Below are 17,600 nucleotides of genomic sequence, written 5' to 3'. Positions count from 1 at the left end.
ACTGTTATACGATTCGAGTTGATTAAACCTTTTTTATGTCTGGCTGAAGACTTTAAACTTAGCAATTCTTGGGAGGTAACCCAAACTCATGCAACCAGGTAATATCTTTCCTTAACTTTTTTGCTTCGAATGGTAATAGTTTCTCCTTGTTCATGTTTTTAATTTTATCTTTAGAACATTGAGGACAATATTAGATTTAAGTTTGGGGGTATGGGAAAAACTTTTTAGTTGCAATAAATAAACTCCAGAGCTTAGAAATTATGCCTATTTGGGATTGCACTAACTAATCTAAGTGGATGGAAGCATTTTGATTGTAGGAGTTGAGGAACCAATCTGATTAGATGGCAACATCTATAAGAGTCTATTCATAAAAGCACAGAGCTCAGGTGTTAGAAATAACATGATAGTTTCACCATATCTCGTTGAGTCCTTTTCACTTCTATTTTTATTTTATTTTGTTTTTAAACTATGTTTCTCTAAGTGATAGGTGGGCCCCATGATTCAAGTTGTTACCAATGCTAGGGTGAATTAGAATGATTGAGATACCAGAAAAAAAAAAGTTGAAAAAGAAAAAGAAAAAAAAATTGAAAAAAAGAAGAGATGAAAAAAAAAAATGGTAGTTACCAAAAAGGAAAAAAAAAATTGAGACCAGACCATTTGACCAAAAGGAATAAATTCAATAAAGTCGACCACTGGTACCCTTGTATATGCCAGTTGTGTTGACCTAGACTTAGGTTATCCACCACTGGTACCCTTGTATATGCCAGTGTGTTGATATTAGTCAGACTACTATCTCAATCCATTAGGATAGGTTCATTTTGGCGGAGGCCTTCAGACAGATATGGGAAACGCCGTTCACTTAGTAAACATCAAAACCATATATGTTTTTCTATATCCATCTTCTTGATCTATCCATGTGATTAGTTTTGACTCCGAATATGATGTCCATAGTGCAACTATCTGAGTAGAGCTCTGTCACTTTAAATGAATTTTAGTATGCTTGAGTACAAAATCGTGTACATCAATTGGAATTTCGCATCAGGGTACTGCTTCCTGTAGTCAATAAGTATGCCAACCAAGGAGATTCTTTAGTGCCATCCAAGGTTCTGCGTAGATAGCTAAGGTCTGGAGTACATGTTTTGTGGGTATATCTCTTGTAAGCCCTCCCGGGACTATAACTCGGCCACTAGGGCCACCTAGGGGTTTAAAGGCTTATTGCATACGCTAAATGCAATCGACGATGCCTGCGACAGTGAGTTAGGATTTTATTTTGTAGTTTTGATTTGCTCGGGACTAGCAAATAATAAGTTTGGGGGTATTTGATAGACGCATTTATGTGTCTAATATATCTCAATTGTATATAGTGTTAGTGCTCGATTCTATACATATTTGGTTATTTTATTTATTTGTAGGTGTTTTTAGAAGAATAAGGTTTTGCGGCGAAATTGGCTGAAAATGCGGCGTTTGGACCTATGTTGATAGAGTACCGGAAGCACCTCAGAAATACCCCGGAGGAACCCCGAAAAAAGTGCGGAAAATGTCCCAGAAAACTCACTATACGGACCCTCGATTTTGGATAAGGGATAACCTAATTACTAAGGGGTGACCCATTTCCAGACAGCTGCTAAAGGGACACCGGAGCTGGATAGGGGGCATCTCTTCTTCACATTTCAAATGAAGTTTTGGCGGGAAAGTGAGTTTGTTAACTGGCAGTTTTTGATCAGAATTTTTGAAGGAGCTATAGTGCGATTAAAGGGATGGAAATGTTTGGGCTTACTCTATGGACTTATAGGAAGCTAACAGGGGTGATTTTAAGCGCCATAAGTGGCTAGAATGACCGGGAGAAGCAATCAAAGTCCAAACAGGACACATATGTTGCTGTTCACGTTCAAATATTTTTGAGAGATTTGTGGAAGACTTATACACGTGGAAAAGGAATATATATCCTCTGGAATTACTATACGCTCAACTGGAGAGATTTTAGGAAGGTTTGGACTGCTGAATATTGCGTAAGAGAGTTTGGCAGAGAAATAAACACGGAACTTGTTGTGGAGATAAACGAAAATATTGGGGAAGATTTAGTCGACTTATTGTGTATATAAAGGCTGTTTAAAGTGTTATGAAGGGTTATCAAGAGTTTGGGGTCGAGCCAGATCCAGGAGGAGCAAAGAAGAAGGAGTAGAAGCAATGTTCACCTGCTGCTGCTGCTGCCATTAAAAAGCTTCAAGAACACGAAGAACAGACTCTCCAGGACAGTCTTATTTTCAGGAGCTCCAGAACAGTCTTATTTTCAGTAGCTCAACAGCAGAAGAGAGGTGTCCCAGTTCGCTGCAGTTTTCTGTTGTCGTTCTTTGACGTGTTTTGTGAGTCTCAGAACTACTATTTTATAACTTTTGACTCTTTTAATCACACTTTGAGCTTTGAATTAATATGTTGAGTGTGTGATTGATATGAATAGCTAAACCCCAATACTGGGATGATGGAGGAAACCATTCTTTATGCATGAATAATTTTTTATTTAATTCTTTTATGACTATTTGCATTATCATGAATTGAATTATGATTTTTCTTAATTATTTGTGATTTCATTTGATGGTTTATGCTTGGGACTAATCCTTTTGATAGGCTATGCTTAATATTTACATTTAATATTTTTAAAATCTATTTTGGCAAATAAAGAGTCGATGTTTAGAAGCTATAACTGTTTAGAATAAATATATGAATCATATGAGTATAAGAATTGGTGAAATCCTGAGTCCTAGTATCTCTTGATCCTGTGACAATTTTGTATATATTTTTGTTTTAAAAATCTTTTCAAGTCCGAGCAATGAACCTTTATTTACCGCAAATTTAATTAAATACTACAACAATACCTCTTTGGAGGGACCCAACACAAGGCTAAAGAGACGGAAATGGTCGAAATGAGGAAAAAGTTGGATGCTTTGATAATTGATGATGTGGTTTTGATCCTTATTTGAAACTTGATGAGGATGGAGAAGATGAAGTTGGTGATAGAGTATTTTCTAATGTGGCTACCTATACAAGACCTTTGTTTCACTCAAATGGGTTCGTCATTTTAGATCCTCGTAGAACGCTCTTCCAAATTGGTATTGTCCAGAAAATTCTACCCGAAGATTCTCGTTTTAAACTGAGCGTAGCCAACTCCCAATTTAAGGACAAAGATGTCAGATTGACCTATGAAGAAGAACCGTTGATCGAGCATTAGAATGCTCGTTCCTAAGAAGTAAATCAAATGAGTAGAAGAGCGCTTGAAGCTTCTCATGGGACTTCCGAAGAGGATGCGAATTACATGGAATGGTATCAAGAGTGGGCTCATCCTTATGTGGGAAATTTGGATCCGGAGGCGCTGAGACATTTCAAGAATGCAGAGAAAAAGAGTTCAAAATCAAAGGCATCAATGAATGAAGAACATGATTGGGAGAAGATGGTGGTTACGTATACTCCTAATTATGTTTGTATATGTTTTTTTTAATTATAAATGAATAATTAAAGTATGTGTGTTTGATATGAAAAAATAGGTCGAACGAGTTAATTGGGTGGTCAATGACATCACCCATATGATTAATTCAGGTGAGAACTTAACGGTACCTGAACAAAGATTACTCCGCAATCGAGTTAAAGGCATAGTAATCCCTGAAAAAGGAGGTTTATATGCTTATGAAGAGGACCGGCCAAGGAGAGCTAAAAGGGCTAGGTCTCCTTCTTCTAGCGACGACTCGGACACTCCCCCCGTGAGCAAGTTCAATCTAAGAAAGGAAAATGCGGTCAAGGTGGTAGAGGTGAAAAAGGTGGTTGTGATGGAACAAGTAAAAAAGGTGGTCGTGCTAGAACAAGTGCAAAAGGTGGCCGTCCTGGAACAAGTTCTCGATGTGGACGTGGTGGAGGTAAAAAGACTCTAATTCAAGGTGGCAGCGGTCGAGGTACAAAATCTAGAGTTGTAGAACAAGTTATGGAACATGAGCAAGATGACGATTTGGATGCGTTTATGCACTCGCCTTCAGAGGAGGCATCAAGTGAAAGCGAATGACTGTTTACTCGCTTTTTATTATTTTACTTCATGGATCTTTTATTATTTAAGACTTCGTCTATTTACTATTTTCGTTGTTTGGTTATGGATTTGGATGGATGAATTTTTATAACTTTGCATGTATGAATGAATGTTACTCTTTCCATTTGTCTAATCTAAGAAAACTAAGGAAAAATTATTTTTTTGTGCACTTTCGTCCAGATCGATGCTTCACATAACCTAGCCGAAAATGCATATAATTCTTGTCAAATAAACTTGCACAGTATTTCGGTTAAAAATTCTCGTCCGTTAACCGGAAAACGTTTAGGAAAACGTTACGGTTAGGAAATACCTAGCCGTATATTGCTCTGGAGACTCAAAAATAAAATGAGTCTTGGTTACGGCTACATATCCGGGCCGTGTATCGTATTTGCGGTTAGAACTCCAACCGTAATTTTGACATAAATTTGCAACTCTGGTTTACGGCTTGGTCGACCTTTCAAGTTCCTGACCGTAGATAAGAACGGTTAGGAACACCATCCGTAATCAGTTTTACAGTAGGAATTACCTAGCCGTATATCACTCTGACAACACAAAAAGAAAATGGCTCATTGTTACGGATACATATCCCGGCCATAATTCTGACAGAAATTAACAACTATTATTTAAGGCCATAAATACCTAGCCGTAAAACTGACACACCACAAATCCTGCATGATTATACAGAATTACGGTTGGGTATACCTTTTGTTTTCCTAGCCGTAAATACCTATAATTTCCTTTTGTACCATATCATACCGGCTAGTTTTTTGAATTTTAATAAATAGATCCGTTTGAAGACTGATCTATAAAAGGTTCTAATTGTTCAACCACTTATTTAAACTTGAAATAACTCCACCTCCATATAACCACCCATTCCAAATCAAAATCATACCTTCTACATCAATAATCTCCACCTAAACTCCTACAAACTCAATGCAATGTACTCAAAGGATAAACCCAACTTTACTTTGGAAAAAGACTTATCTCTTTGCAAATTTTTTTTACTATGCTATCCAAAGAGGGGAGAAGAACGAAGGAAAGGTGGTTTACCAAGTCAATCGTATTGGAGTAAGATTTTTGATAATTTTTGTAGTGAAACAGGTAACACTAACAACCACGATGGGGTTGACTTGTATCTTCGATTTTCAAACATACGCAAAAAAAAAGTGGAAGAATATATGGCTTTACGTCGTATTGCAAGCAACTTCGACTTAGAGGTGAGATTGATGGAGACGTCGTAGCTCAAGCTAAGAAGGAGTCGAGAAAATGGAAAGGTTATAATTTCAACTTGGAAGCTCAATTCGCCATTATCAAAGACTTCTTGATACATCGAAAGGGATGTTATTAAAACCAACTTTGTAATGGGATCTATTAAATATGTAATGGGTTTTATTGTGGTCTAATTAATGAAAGTATTACTTATTTTCAATCGTAGTATGTACTCATGTTGCAAAATCAAAATTTCTCAGCTTACATATTCATTTACGGGCGGGAAATATATGTTATTCCAGTCGTAAAACAGACTCGGAAATTCTGGGTAGATTAACGGCTAGAAGTTCTGAACTTCCCATCCGTTTTTCTTTCTCATGGCTGGGAATTCATCATATCCCAACCGTAATCTCTTATTTACGGCTGGATAGACAAAATGTCCCAACCGTAACAAGTAAAATTTTCAGATTTTTCTTAGATTTTTAAAGGATTTGAATCGATAAAATTAATGTTGGGAGTTGATTATAAGGTTATCCCGAGTTTTGTGACGAAGGGTTTCATCATTTTTCTTCAAATCTTTTCAAAAAAAATTCACCAAAATCACCATTTTTCCTTCTTCAAAACCAAAATCAAAGTCAAGGAAAATCAAGTTTTGATTTCCAAAAGATTCATCATTTGATTAGTTTAATCCATTCACTAATACTGATTAGTTAGGTTTTTTTCTAATAGGAAAGATGTTATTTATTTAGATAAAGGAAACTAAATGAATGTTTTGTCCTGCTGGGTTAAGGAAGAAACCCATTCAGGACCAGAGTTTAACCAATGAAAGAAAATTACTTGAGTTCTTGCAAATTTAGCTAGTGAGTCTGTTAAATGATTGGCATCTCTATGCACATAATTGGAAGACCAAAAATTAAAAGTACTTAAAATATCTAAAGCATCTTGTATCAGATTGTGTGTAGTCCACTTCACTGATGTTTGTTTCCCTTTAAGAGCTTCAATCACGTTCAAGCAGTTACCCTCTAGTTGTATCCTTGTGAGCCCCTTCTGTTTTGCCCACAAGACTGCCTCTAGAAGTGCCTTGCTTCAGCTTGCTCCGGGTCTATTGCAGAAGATGCACCTCCTCACAATCCATTGCATCCACCTGCAGCATTTCTACAAATTAGTGCCCATCCAGCTAAACTGTTATCATCAATGTAAGATGCATCAAAATTTATTTTGAACATGTCATTTGCGGGAGGATCCCAATGGTGTTTAATCTAACTGACTGAGCACGCTGGCCTTGAACAATGAGTGTTCTTTTCCAGGCATTAATCTGTAAGATGGCTGAATTAGCAATAGCCTCAGCATTAAAATTTATGTTATCAAAAAATTTTGCGCATCTGTCTTTCCGTATGTGCCATAGACACAAAGATGATGTTTCATATAAAGAGTAATCAAGATTAATACCATTGTTTCCCACCTTGAAGAAACCAGAAATCCAATCATATAAGTCAACATTCATAATTTGATTCAACAAAGCAGAGTTCAACTTGTTCCAAACAGTTCTAGCTATTCTGCAATCAAGAAAAAGATGTTGAATGCATTCCACATTTTGGTCACACAAAGGGCATAAAGTGTCTTGGTGTACTGTGAACCTAGCCAGTCAGACCTAGTAGGTAGGCAATTATGCAAGAACTTCTACATGAAATGCTGGACTCTAGGAGGTAATTTATGTCTCCAAAATTATTTCCAGTTTATGGACATGTTATTATTGCTAGGTTTTGTAGTAAGCTGTTCCTGGAGGATGACTCTATAAGCTGACTTAACGGTAAACTGGCCATTATTGCTAGGTTCCCATCTCAGTTTATCCTTCCCATTAAAAGGAATTCTATTTTTCTTAATCTTCTCCACAGTGTCCCTGTCAAATAGAGTAGAAAGAGTATTCATGTTCCACTGTTTTAAATCCTGATCTATTAGTTGGCTAACATACACCATATTTGCAGAATATAAAGTAGAAGGAGGTGGACTATGCATATTTGGAATCCAATTGTCTTTCCAAATATGCACAGATTTCCCATCTCCAATCTCCCACACATAATTTTTTTAATAAAAGCCAAACCTGTGCAGATGCCATTCCATATCCAAGATCCCTGTTTGTATACACTGCCAGTTAGAGGATTAGAATTAGCAAAATATTTACCTCTAAGGATGCAGGCCCATTTATCATCAGGGTTTTCAATTAGCCTCCAGGCAAGTTTTGTTAAAAGAGCCAAGTTTAGGATTTCATTTCTCCTAATATTAAGTCCTCCTAGATCCTTAGGCAAAGCAATGTCCCTCCAACCTTTAGGATAATAGCCTTTTTCATTTTCCTTTTTTCCCCACCAAAACCTCATCTGTAAGCTATCTAGTTTATTAGTCAGTTCACTTGGCATGGGGAAAACAGCTAAGTGGTGACTGGCAAGGTTTCCTAGGACAGCTTGATTCATTATAGTTCTTCCTGGAGGATCTAGATATATAGGTTTCCAATGTGCTAACCTATTTTTGGTGTTGTCTAGCAAGCGTCCAAAAGAATATATTTTTCTTTTTTGTAAAAGAAGTGGGACTCCTAGGTATTTTCATTGAGAGACATTCTCTTAATCCTAAGAATATTAGAGATTTCATTTTTGACACTAGTGGGAACCTTGGAACTAAAAGCAATAGCAGATTTTTCAAAATTAACTGCCTGGCCAGAGAACTTACTGAATTGGTCAATTAAAGAAGCCAAGTTCCTTGCATCTCTAGTCTTAGCTTTGATGAAAATTAGGTAGTCATCAGCAAAGAACAAATGAGAAACAGAAGGACAAAATTTATTAGCTTTAAAACCATGAATTAGGTTATCATTTTCAGCTTGAATCAAACCTCTAGATAGGGCCTCCATACAAAGAATAAAAAGATATGTAGACAATGGATCTCCTTGTCTTAATCCTCTTTGTGGATAGTAAACTTCACCTGGAGCACCATTCAGTAAATGAAAGTGGAAACTGTGGAAATACGTTCACTAATCATGCTGCACCAATCATGTGAGAAACCAAGTTTGTTAAGACTATCAAGAAGAAAGGACCATCTAATTCTATCAAAAGCTTTTGACATGTCTAATTTTATAGCCACACAACCATCTTTAGCCTTTGCATTTTTCATGGAATAGATTAATTCATGTGCAATCACAATAATATCATGAATGAGTCTACCTGAAATGAAAACAGTTTGAGCTAGTGATATGATTTTATTTAACACAAACTTTAATCTAGATGCAAGTAGTTTAGATATAATTTTGTAAGTGACATTACAAAGACTTATGGGTCTAATATCTACAACACCTTTAGGACAGTTATTCTAGGAATCAAAGTTGTAAAATTGTGATTCAACTGTTTTAGAAGATGGTGTGAGTGAAAGAAAGATTTAACCATTTCAATAACTTCAGGACCAACTAATTCCCACATAAGTTGGTAAAAACCAGGTGGGAAGCCATCTGGTCCTGGAGTGGTACGAGGCTTCGTTTCAAAGACAATTTTTTTGATTTCATCATTGGATGGCATAACAGTTAACATATCATTGTCCTTGGCGGAGATGCAAGCATTTATGTTACTAAGAAAAGAGTCAGAATTAGGAGGATGGGAAGTTTTACTCATACTACTGAAGTGTCCAAGCAATTCTTCTTCAATGTATTTCCTATCATCTAACCAATTTCCTAGATTATTTCATAAAGACTCAATTTGTGTTTTTGTCTCCTAAAGTTCGCCTTCTGGTGAAAATAGGCAGTATTCCTATCATCTAAAAGCATAGCATCATCCTTACCTCTTTGCCTCCAATAGTCTTCCTCAATATCATACCATTGTTTAAGTTTTCTGGTCAGCTCCTCAACCGCAGTAACATTTTGAGTGTTATTGTTTCTAGTCAGGTAGACATGAGCTTCCTGATTAGCAATATGTGAGTTTATGTTTCCAAAGTGGAGATAATTCCAGTTTCGAAGATAATGCTTTGTAGAATACAAGCAGTTAACCAATTTATAAGCAGCATATCCAGAAACAGTAGATTTCCATTCAGATTTAATAAGATCAGAACTAGAAGGGTCTCTAAACCAGGCGTTATTAACTCTAAAGGGTTTTTTTGTGCTACAATCCATTTTGCTAGTAACTAACATTATGGGGCAATGGTCACTTCCTAGGACAGTGAGGTAATATAAGACAACATTAGGATAAAGATCATTCCATTCATAAGAAATCAGAGCTCCATCAAGTCTTTCTAATATTAGTTCATCTCAATTTCTCCTATTTGTCCAAGTGAATGGATTGCCTATAAATGGCATGCTATGAATACCATGATTAAACAACAAGTCATTATTAACATCAATGCCATTTTGAGCTGGTGGATTACCCCCTTCCTTCTCACTACTGCTAAGGATGAAATTGATATCCCCTATAACAATCCAAGGATTACTATTGTATTGTCTAATCTGCCTAAGATGATCCCACTGCATAGTTTTATCCATTTCATTTAAAGCCCCATAAATGCAAGTCAATAAAGAACTGTTGTTCTGGCTATCAAGTTTTACTAAGAAATTTATCATGTTTAGTTGAGAATCTATGATTTGGATATCAATTCAATTTTTCAAAAGCAAACATAAACCTCTTGAAAGACCAACATGATTAAGATAAACAACATTAGTTAACTTAAATATTTTTAGCAGAAAGCTCATTCTTTTTTGTTGGTTCTTAGTTTCAGATAAGAAAATAATGTCAGGGCTCTGGGATCTAATGAGCATTTGTAGGTGATTCCTAGAATCTTTATTACCAAACCCACAGACATTCCAAGATAAAATTTTCATGATGCAAACACTCTTGGGTAGGAACACTAACTGAGAAATAAAGCAAGTATCAAACAGATATTGGAAAGTAAAGCAATGATGCTTTTCTAAGGATATGAACAGGTGATTTAGAGAAAAGTGAAAGTAATACTCAAAAAATTTATGTGAATAAAATACCTTGAGCTCCCCCTTAGTGCTTTTTGGAAGGTTGTCCTCAGTTATGCTCTTGGCTGTTGTTTGTGCATCACAGGGATGTTCAGACTGCTAAGAAGAAGAACAAGAGCTGCTTGTGTCTTGAATAAGCTGAACTGAAGCACTTCTAGGTCTTTTTCCAAGTCTACCTTCTCCAGAATTGTCACCTTCTTGATCCTCAAATGCAGTTCTTGAGATAACTCTTAACCCATCTTGAGGATGGACAAAGCTATTTTTCTTTGAAGTTTCCTTCTGAACTGCTTTTGGAATCACAGAATTAGTCCTTCCCTCTTGAGTAATCCTTTTCCCCCCAGTACCAGCAGCCTCAAAGAAATGTGGTTTCTTATGAGCCTTATCCAAGAACTCAGCAGCAGCCTTACATACCCCTTGAACATGTTGCAGGAGATAACAATCAGTGCAGATCTTATGAGTTTGCTTCTCATAGAAGAACTTAATCCATCTTGTGCAGCCAGAGTTGGTGAGAGCCATAACTCCCCTTCTTAGAGGATTGCTTAAGTTAATCTGAACACAAACTTTTACAGGATAACTAGCTGAGGGAATTGCATCTTCTGGTTGGATAGCAATGACTTCACCCATTATTTCCCCAATCTTCTTCACAGCAGGAGGATTCATATGTTCTGGTAACAGTTTCTTCAATTGAATCCAGAAAGATTGATGTTCCCAGTCTAAATCTTGATAAACCATTTGTCTGTTATAATCATATAGGATTACCAGATAACCATTGATGCTCCATGGTCTTTCTTCCCAGACTTTGTTGAGAGTAATCCAGCTCTTAAAATTGAATTCCATAATATTGGTATCCAGTTCAAACACCCTAACTTCATCTTCTGGAATAAATGGCCAGGTGAACTTGATATAGTTTATACTGATTTGAGACCCATTGTTCCTTCAATCATAATTTTTCCAACCAGCATAGCTTCCCAATCATCACCTTCTTTCCTTTCTCCACCTTCAATGTTATGAATCACAGCTTCATCAACATCACCAAGTTCAATCACTGCATTTCTAAATTTTTCCGCCAAGTCCACCACTGTCTTTCCAGTGTTGTTGGCCATTTTCAGAAAATTAGGGCTCCAGTTATTAGGGTTTTCTGAAGTGTTAGGGTAATTGACAGACTCAGGATTTTTATAAAGAATGAGATTCAGGGTTTTTGGAATCATATTACGAAGAATATGGGATTTTGGAAGAGAATTTCCTAAATTTTTGGTAACAGAAACGTTTCCTTTCATCGCAACGAGAAGAAAAAGAAGACGCGGCCTTTTCCACTTTGAGAACGAGTCAACCAGATCCAGAACCGATCTATCTTCTTCAGCATATTTTGAACATTAATGTGATGCACAATAGCTTCCAAAAGCTTTTAAACAACGGCCGCAAACGCATAATACACAACTAAACCAGTAGCAAAGGCCATGAATGACAACACTGCCTGTAAACACACGGAGGAAACAAAGATTTAATTACACATAATCAAAATTATTGAAGAAGTTTATTTTTTTAAAGTAAAGAATTTTACTAAAAAACAGGTAAAAATAATTTGTTAGAGATCACGATTCATTAAAGGAGATCAAAGAAAAGATACTAATTATTAATTTTAAGATCAACAAAGCAAAAACCAGTGATTGATCGACTCCAAATTTTTTAATAAAACTGAGTTGATTCATTATATGCTCGATCCTCAGAGCCCACATATCTTTCCCTGAATCTCAGTTGCTTCTGAGGTTTGATACTACTGATTAGTTAGCTTAATCAATATAATTAGTACTAATCATATTATGAATAGAATAGGTATTACATAAAATACCAGGATAAGGGGCTCTATCCATTGTTATCTCATGATCCCATAAGCCCCCAAATTCCCCTCCTTTTTAAAACCCCAATAATAGGATTCCACCTAATACCCATACCTTATAAATTTCCAATTCCCCCTTCGAATATAGGTTGCTACGGTTATCAAAAAAAAATGTACGCCAACTCCTCACATGTAATTTGTTTAACAGGTAAAATAGAATAACCATCAATTTTAATACACCAAAAAAATAATAATTAAACAAACAGAATCCAAATTGGAAAAAGGAATTAGAAAGAAAGCATGGAAACAGACCTTAGAGGAGCACAATCAATACGGTTTGGAGGTTTCTTAGACTTGGGTTTAAGAGCAGGAAGTAGATAGAACAGAATCAGTTGATGAAATACATATCTTCAAGTACCATTCTTTCTTGCCAAACACCTAGTTATTAATCACAAAAGACCAAAATCAAAATTAAACAACCCCAGAAAAAGTTAGAGAAAAATAACAAGGATGCTAAGGCATACATATTGATGAATGTCTACAAGTATCTGCAGTGATTGAAAAGCTACCACCCTCATGTAACGAGTACAAGAGGAGGCTGCGACACAAGAATCGCGAAATCACCATGGTGGAGCTGGGGAAAAAGATCCAGGTTGAGGAACTTCTGTGCTGCAAGGACAAGAACATGATGCTGAGCAAAGACATGTCCAACAAAGCTCATGTCCTGGACGTTAATGCTGCGTCAAAGAAAAGGCACGGAGAATCCAGCAAAAATGGTAAACGTAACAAACGTCGGAACTCCAAAGGTAACCATCTTAAGCCAAAAGGTGGTGTCTCCAAAAACACCATCAAAGGCGACTGCTATAACCGTGGTAAACCCGGTCATATGGTCAAAGACTGTATGGCACCTAAAAAGACCAAAAATGATCCTAAACAGAAAAATAAGGCAAACGTGGTAGATGATTCTGGATATTTTAGTGGCATGGCGTCTGAAGTCAACCTTGTCTCTAATGTGACCAATGTGAGAGACTGGTGGCTAGATTCTGGAGCCACCAGGCATGTCTGTAAGTTAAGAAATTCTTTCTCCTCCTATAACAAAGTAGGAGACGATGAGAAATTGTTTATGGGAAACTCTCCTACCTCTAAAGTGGTAGGAAAAGGCAAGGTTGAATTGAAGCTCACTTCGGGAAAAACTCTCGCATTGAATGACGTGTATCACGTCCCGGACATATGCAAGAATCTTATCTCATAAACCATCTTACTTGGGAAAGGTTTTAAATTTGTAACTGAGTCTAACAAAGTTGTAATCTCTAAGGGTGGTGAATTCGTAGGAAAAGGATATGTCACTGAAAACATGATTAAGCTTAGTGTACTTTCTTTGAACTTGAATGATAATGCATCTTCTTCTGCTTATGTTTGTGACTCCTCACATGTTTGGCATGATATATTAGGACATGTTAATTTCAAATCCATTGAAAGACTTGCTAATTTAGGATGCATTCCTAAAATAAACATTGACAGAGGTCATAAATGTGAAATTTGTGTTGAATCTAAATATGCAAGAAAACCCTTTAACAAAAAGGTTGAACGTAGTACAACTCCCCTAGAACTAATCCACTCGGATTTGGGAGATTTGAAATCAACACCAACTATAGATGATTACTCACGATACTGTCAGGTTTATCTTCTTAGAAGTAAAGATGAAGCCTTAGACGTTTTCAAATTATATAAACTTGGAGTAGAAAACCAAAGAGGTGTAACTATTAAAACTCTTAGGTCAGACCGAGGCGGTGAGTATGTGATACCTATAGGAGAATTTCGCAAACTTAATGGCATCATTCATGAAACTACTGCACCTTTTTCACCTGAGTCAAATGGAGTAACTGAAAGGAAAAACCGAACACTCATAGATATGGTAAACGCTATGTTAGCTAGTTCAGGGCTACCTTCGAACCTGTGGGGGAAACAATTCTCTCTGCTTGATATATCTTGAACCGAGTTCCATTTAAGAAATCTGACAAAACTCCATATGAGTTATGGAGAGGAAGACAACCTTCCTATGCATACTTTAAAGTATGGGGGTGTTTGGCCAAGGTGGCCATTCCTCGTTCCAAGAAAACCAAAATAAGACCTAAAGTTGTGGATTGTGTTTTCCTAGGCTATCCTGAGCACACTAGTGCTTATAGGTTCATGGTCATTGGTGAGAACACCATAATGGAATCTAGAGATGCAGTGTTTTTCAAACACATTTTCCCTTTAGGGTTTGGACCTCGCAAAAGGGTCCGCGATGATCTCACAGATGTTCCTTCGACTAGTCAACCCCCGTCTCTAGATGCTGAAACCGAACCTAAAAGAAGTAAGAGGGTTAGAACCGAGAAAAGTTTCGGTCCAGATTTTGTGACTCTTACAGTAGAGTCTGAACCCCAAACCTATAAGGAAGCTCCCTTCTGGGAAGAAGCTTCGAATAATGAGTGGGATTCCATTCAACAAAATGAAACTTGGGAGCTTGTAGACTTACCTCCTGGTAGTAAAACCATAGGTTGCAAGTGGGTCTTCAAAAGGAAACTTAGAACAGATGGAACTATAGAAAAACACAAAGCTAGGCTGGTAGCTAAGGGGTATAGACAACGGGAAGGATTATATTTCTTTGATACCTATTCACCGGTCACAAGAATCATTTCTATCCGGATGTTGATTGCTATTGCTTCTATTTATGATTTGCATATACATCAAATGGATGTTAAAACTGCATTTTTATATGGTGAATTGAATGAAGAAATTTATATGGACCAACCTGAAGGTTTTGTTGTAAAAGGTTTTGAAGATAAAGTATGTAAATTGAACAAATCTATGTATGGTTTAAAACAAGCACCTAAACAGTGGCATGAAAAATTTAATCATGTAAGGATATCTAATGGCTTCAAGGTTAATGAATCTGATAAATGTGTTTACATTAGGTCTGTGGATGATTCTCATGTTATTGTGTGCCTATATGTTGATGATATGCTCATATTAGGCAGTAACCTTCATAGTATTAATACCACTAAAAGCATGCTTAACGAAAACTTTCACATGAAAGACTTAGGCCCTGCTGATGTAATCTTAGGGATGAAAATCAGAAAGACGTCTGATGGATATAGTCTTAGTCAATCTCATTATGTTGAAACTGTGCTTAAGAGATTTAATCATGAAAATGCTAAACCTGCAACTACTCCTTATGATCCCAATTGTAAATTGAAAAAGAACAAGGGTGAGGGAATTTATCAACTTGAGTATTCTCGTGTTATTGGCAGTCTTATGTATTTAATGAACTGTACTAGACCTGATATTTCCTACACTGTAAGTAGATTAAGAAGTTACACTTGCAACACTGGGCAGGATCATTGGAATGCTCTCTACAGAGTTCTACGGTACCTGAGAGGAACTTCAAACTATTGCTTGAGTTTTGGGAAGTATCCTGCTGTGCTAGAAGGTTATTGTGATGCTAACTGGATATCATACTCAGATGAGTGCAAATCCACTAGTGGGTACATCTTCACACTTGGAGGTGCGTCTGTGTCATGGAAGTCTTCCAAACAGACATGCATAGCTCGATCCACCATGGAGTCTGAGTTTATAACCTTGGAGAAAGCGGGAGAGGAAGCTGAATGGATACGAGGTTTCCTAGGAGGAATTCCACTCTGGCCCAAGCCCGTGTCTTCGATCGCAATCCACTGTGACAGTTAAGATGCTATTTGATGAGTGCCAAATATTGTATATATTTATCCCTTTTTGTTGGCATTTTAACTCATCTTTTATGCATTAATTCTACATTTTATCCCATATTCTGTATTTTCATTGTTTTCAAGAATAAATATTTTTATTAATTAATTTTGCATTTTTAGGTAATAAATAAAGTTCGGATGAGTCGCGGAGCGAAAAGAGCAGAAAAGTAGTGAAAAGCCGGGAGAAATTACGCAAGGAAGCCGCAAAGAATGGTGCGCACAACCTCATTTTCTACACACAAAAGCGCCTCATTTCTCAGCCATCAGATCAGTTCTCAGGAGCATCCGACGGTCGCTCCTTCATAGAGCATCAAAATCTGAAGTCTCTGCCAAGCACCACAGCGCTGAAATTTCAAGCCTTCAGATTAGATGGTAGTTGAATCCAACGGTCGCTCTCTTGCTGTTCATCAACGTTTGATATCTCCGCCTTACACTACAACACCTAGCCCCATCTAAAGCCGTTAACTTCGTTGTATCAAAAAATCTGACGGTCGCTACAAGCTTCACTTCACATCACCGTCCGATCTACCTACCAGCTTCGCATCCAGTGACTCAGCGTCGCAGAACATCAAACTCGATACGCCCGCCTCACACCCTAGCAACCGAACCTATACCAGCTAACCAAACACACCCCCTACCCCAAACTCAGTCGACCTCTCCTCCATCATCTCCACAGCAGAGAACCACCGTACACCACCATCTTCTCCACCTCTGCCACCAACTCACTGCCACCACCACACCTCCACCATCATCACCCTATCACCCAACAACCAAAACCCATCTCCCCCCTAGCCCTCTAGTTCCCTATTTCCTCATTTTTTCACGCTTCTCTGCCTGAAACCCTAGGCGTGAAAAAATTGATGAATTAGGTAACCTAGAGTTGCAATTGGCGCATGAGAAGAGGTCAGGGAGCAATTACAAAGCATGGGTCGACGATTTCAAGGATCAATTTCAAATAAATTAGGTAAACCTAATTCAACTGATTTTTGGGGAAGAACCCTAATTTAGGTATTTAGGGAAATTGTGTTTGTGAGCTATAAATAGAGAATGGGTGTAGTGTGAGAAACTTTATGTTTGGAGTAGCCAACATCCAGGACTTTCATGTCCTGTTAATTTTCAGTTTCAGCTCAGTTCATGTTTCAGTTCAATTTCAGTTAAATGTGTATGTTTTAATTTCTTGCTTTGTCACTGTTAAATGTGCTTATGTTATGTTCTGTTAATGTTATGTGCTTGTTTAATTTCATGTTTGATTTCCAATTCATTCCTGTTACATTTGTCCTGTTAACATGTGTTGTTGCTCACTGCCATGTAATGTTTGTGTAATGTTGTGTTTAATTTGCTGTCACAATTGATGGAATGCTAGGCTAGGTATCTGTGATGCTTTGAACTAATTGTGCAATGGAAGAAATCAGTGCTCATAGCAAGCTGATTTTCTTGCCATTCCTTGTGTATGCTTAGGTTGCAGTGTTGATTGAGCTTTGGGAGAAACTAGTGCTCATAGCAAGCTAGTTCTCTTCCCATTCTTTTAGTATACCTCCTGAATGCCTTAGTCTAGCCTTGCTTCATTTCAGTTTCTTTATCACCCCTGCCCTTGGCTTAGGCCTTGGTTCATCCTGCACTGTTTTATGCTTGTAGTTGCTTTGTTCTTTGTTTCTGTCACTGTTTTACTTCCATGTTTATTTGTTGATCTACTTCTATTGCTGCTACTTCTTTTGGCTTGCTGCAACTCTG

The 17,600-nt window shown here is 37.2% G+C and overlaps 1 protein-coding gene across 8 annotated transcripts; it reads right to left on the bottom strand.

The window, feature by feature from the left end:
* Window positions 1-6,001: 6,001 nt before the first annotated feature.
* LOC113310342 lies at window positions 6,002-12,205 on the bottom strand. 8 transcript variants are annotated; one of them, XR_003341103.1, is made up of 4 exons: window positions 10,281-12,097; window positions 9,095-9,212; window positions 8,159-8,306; window positions 6,002-6,422 (listed from the first exon to the last, which is right to left on the bottom strand). XR_003341103.1 is itself a non-coding variant. In XM_026558985.1 (3 exons), exon 2 carries the CDS (start codon window positions 11,103-11,105, stop codon window positions 10,368-10,370), a length of 738 nt encoding a protein of 245 aa, XP_026414770.1. In that variant the 5' UTR covers window positions 11,106-11,742; window positions 12,118-12,205; the 3' UTR covers window positions 6,002-6,422; window positions 10,281-10,367. The 8 variants fall into 8 exon arrangements, 3 of the variants coding, with proteins under 3 accessions (XP_026414770.1, XP_026414772.1, XP_026414771.1); XR_003341104.1 differs by having other exon boundaries at window positions 9,095-9,189; XR_003341105.1 differs by lacking the exon at window positions 9,095-9,212 and adding an exon at window positions 7,380-7,423 and having other exon boundaries at window positions 8,249-8,306; window positions 10,281-12,096.
* Window positions 12,206-17,600: the final 5,395 nt, after the last annotated feature.

This window comes from Papaver somniferum, chromosome 9 (assembly GCF_003573695.1).
Source record: "Papaver somniferum cultivar HN1 chromosome 9, ASM357369v1, whole genome shotgun sequence".
In the NCBI taxonomy this organism is placed as follows: domain Eukaryota; kingdom Viridiplantae; phylum Streptophyta; class Magnoliopsida; order Ranunculales; family Papaveraceae; genus Papaver; species Papaver somniferum.
This window is presented reverse-complemented; position numbering and strand designations above follow the sequence as displayed.

Excerpts from the sequence above, each read along its gene's own strand:
- LOC113310342 (XM_026558985.1), bottom strand. The coding sequence starts at position 11,105 with ATGGAATTCAATTTTAAGAGCTGGATTACTCTCAACAAAGTCTGGGAA.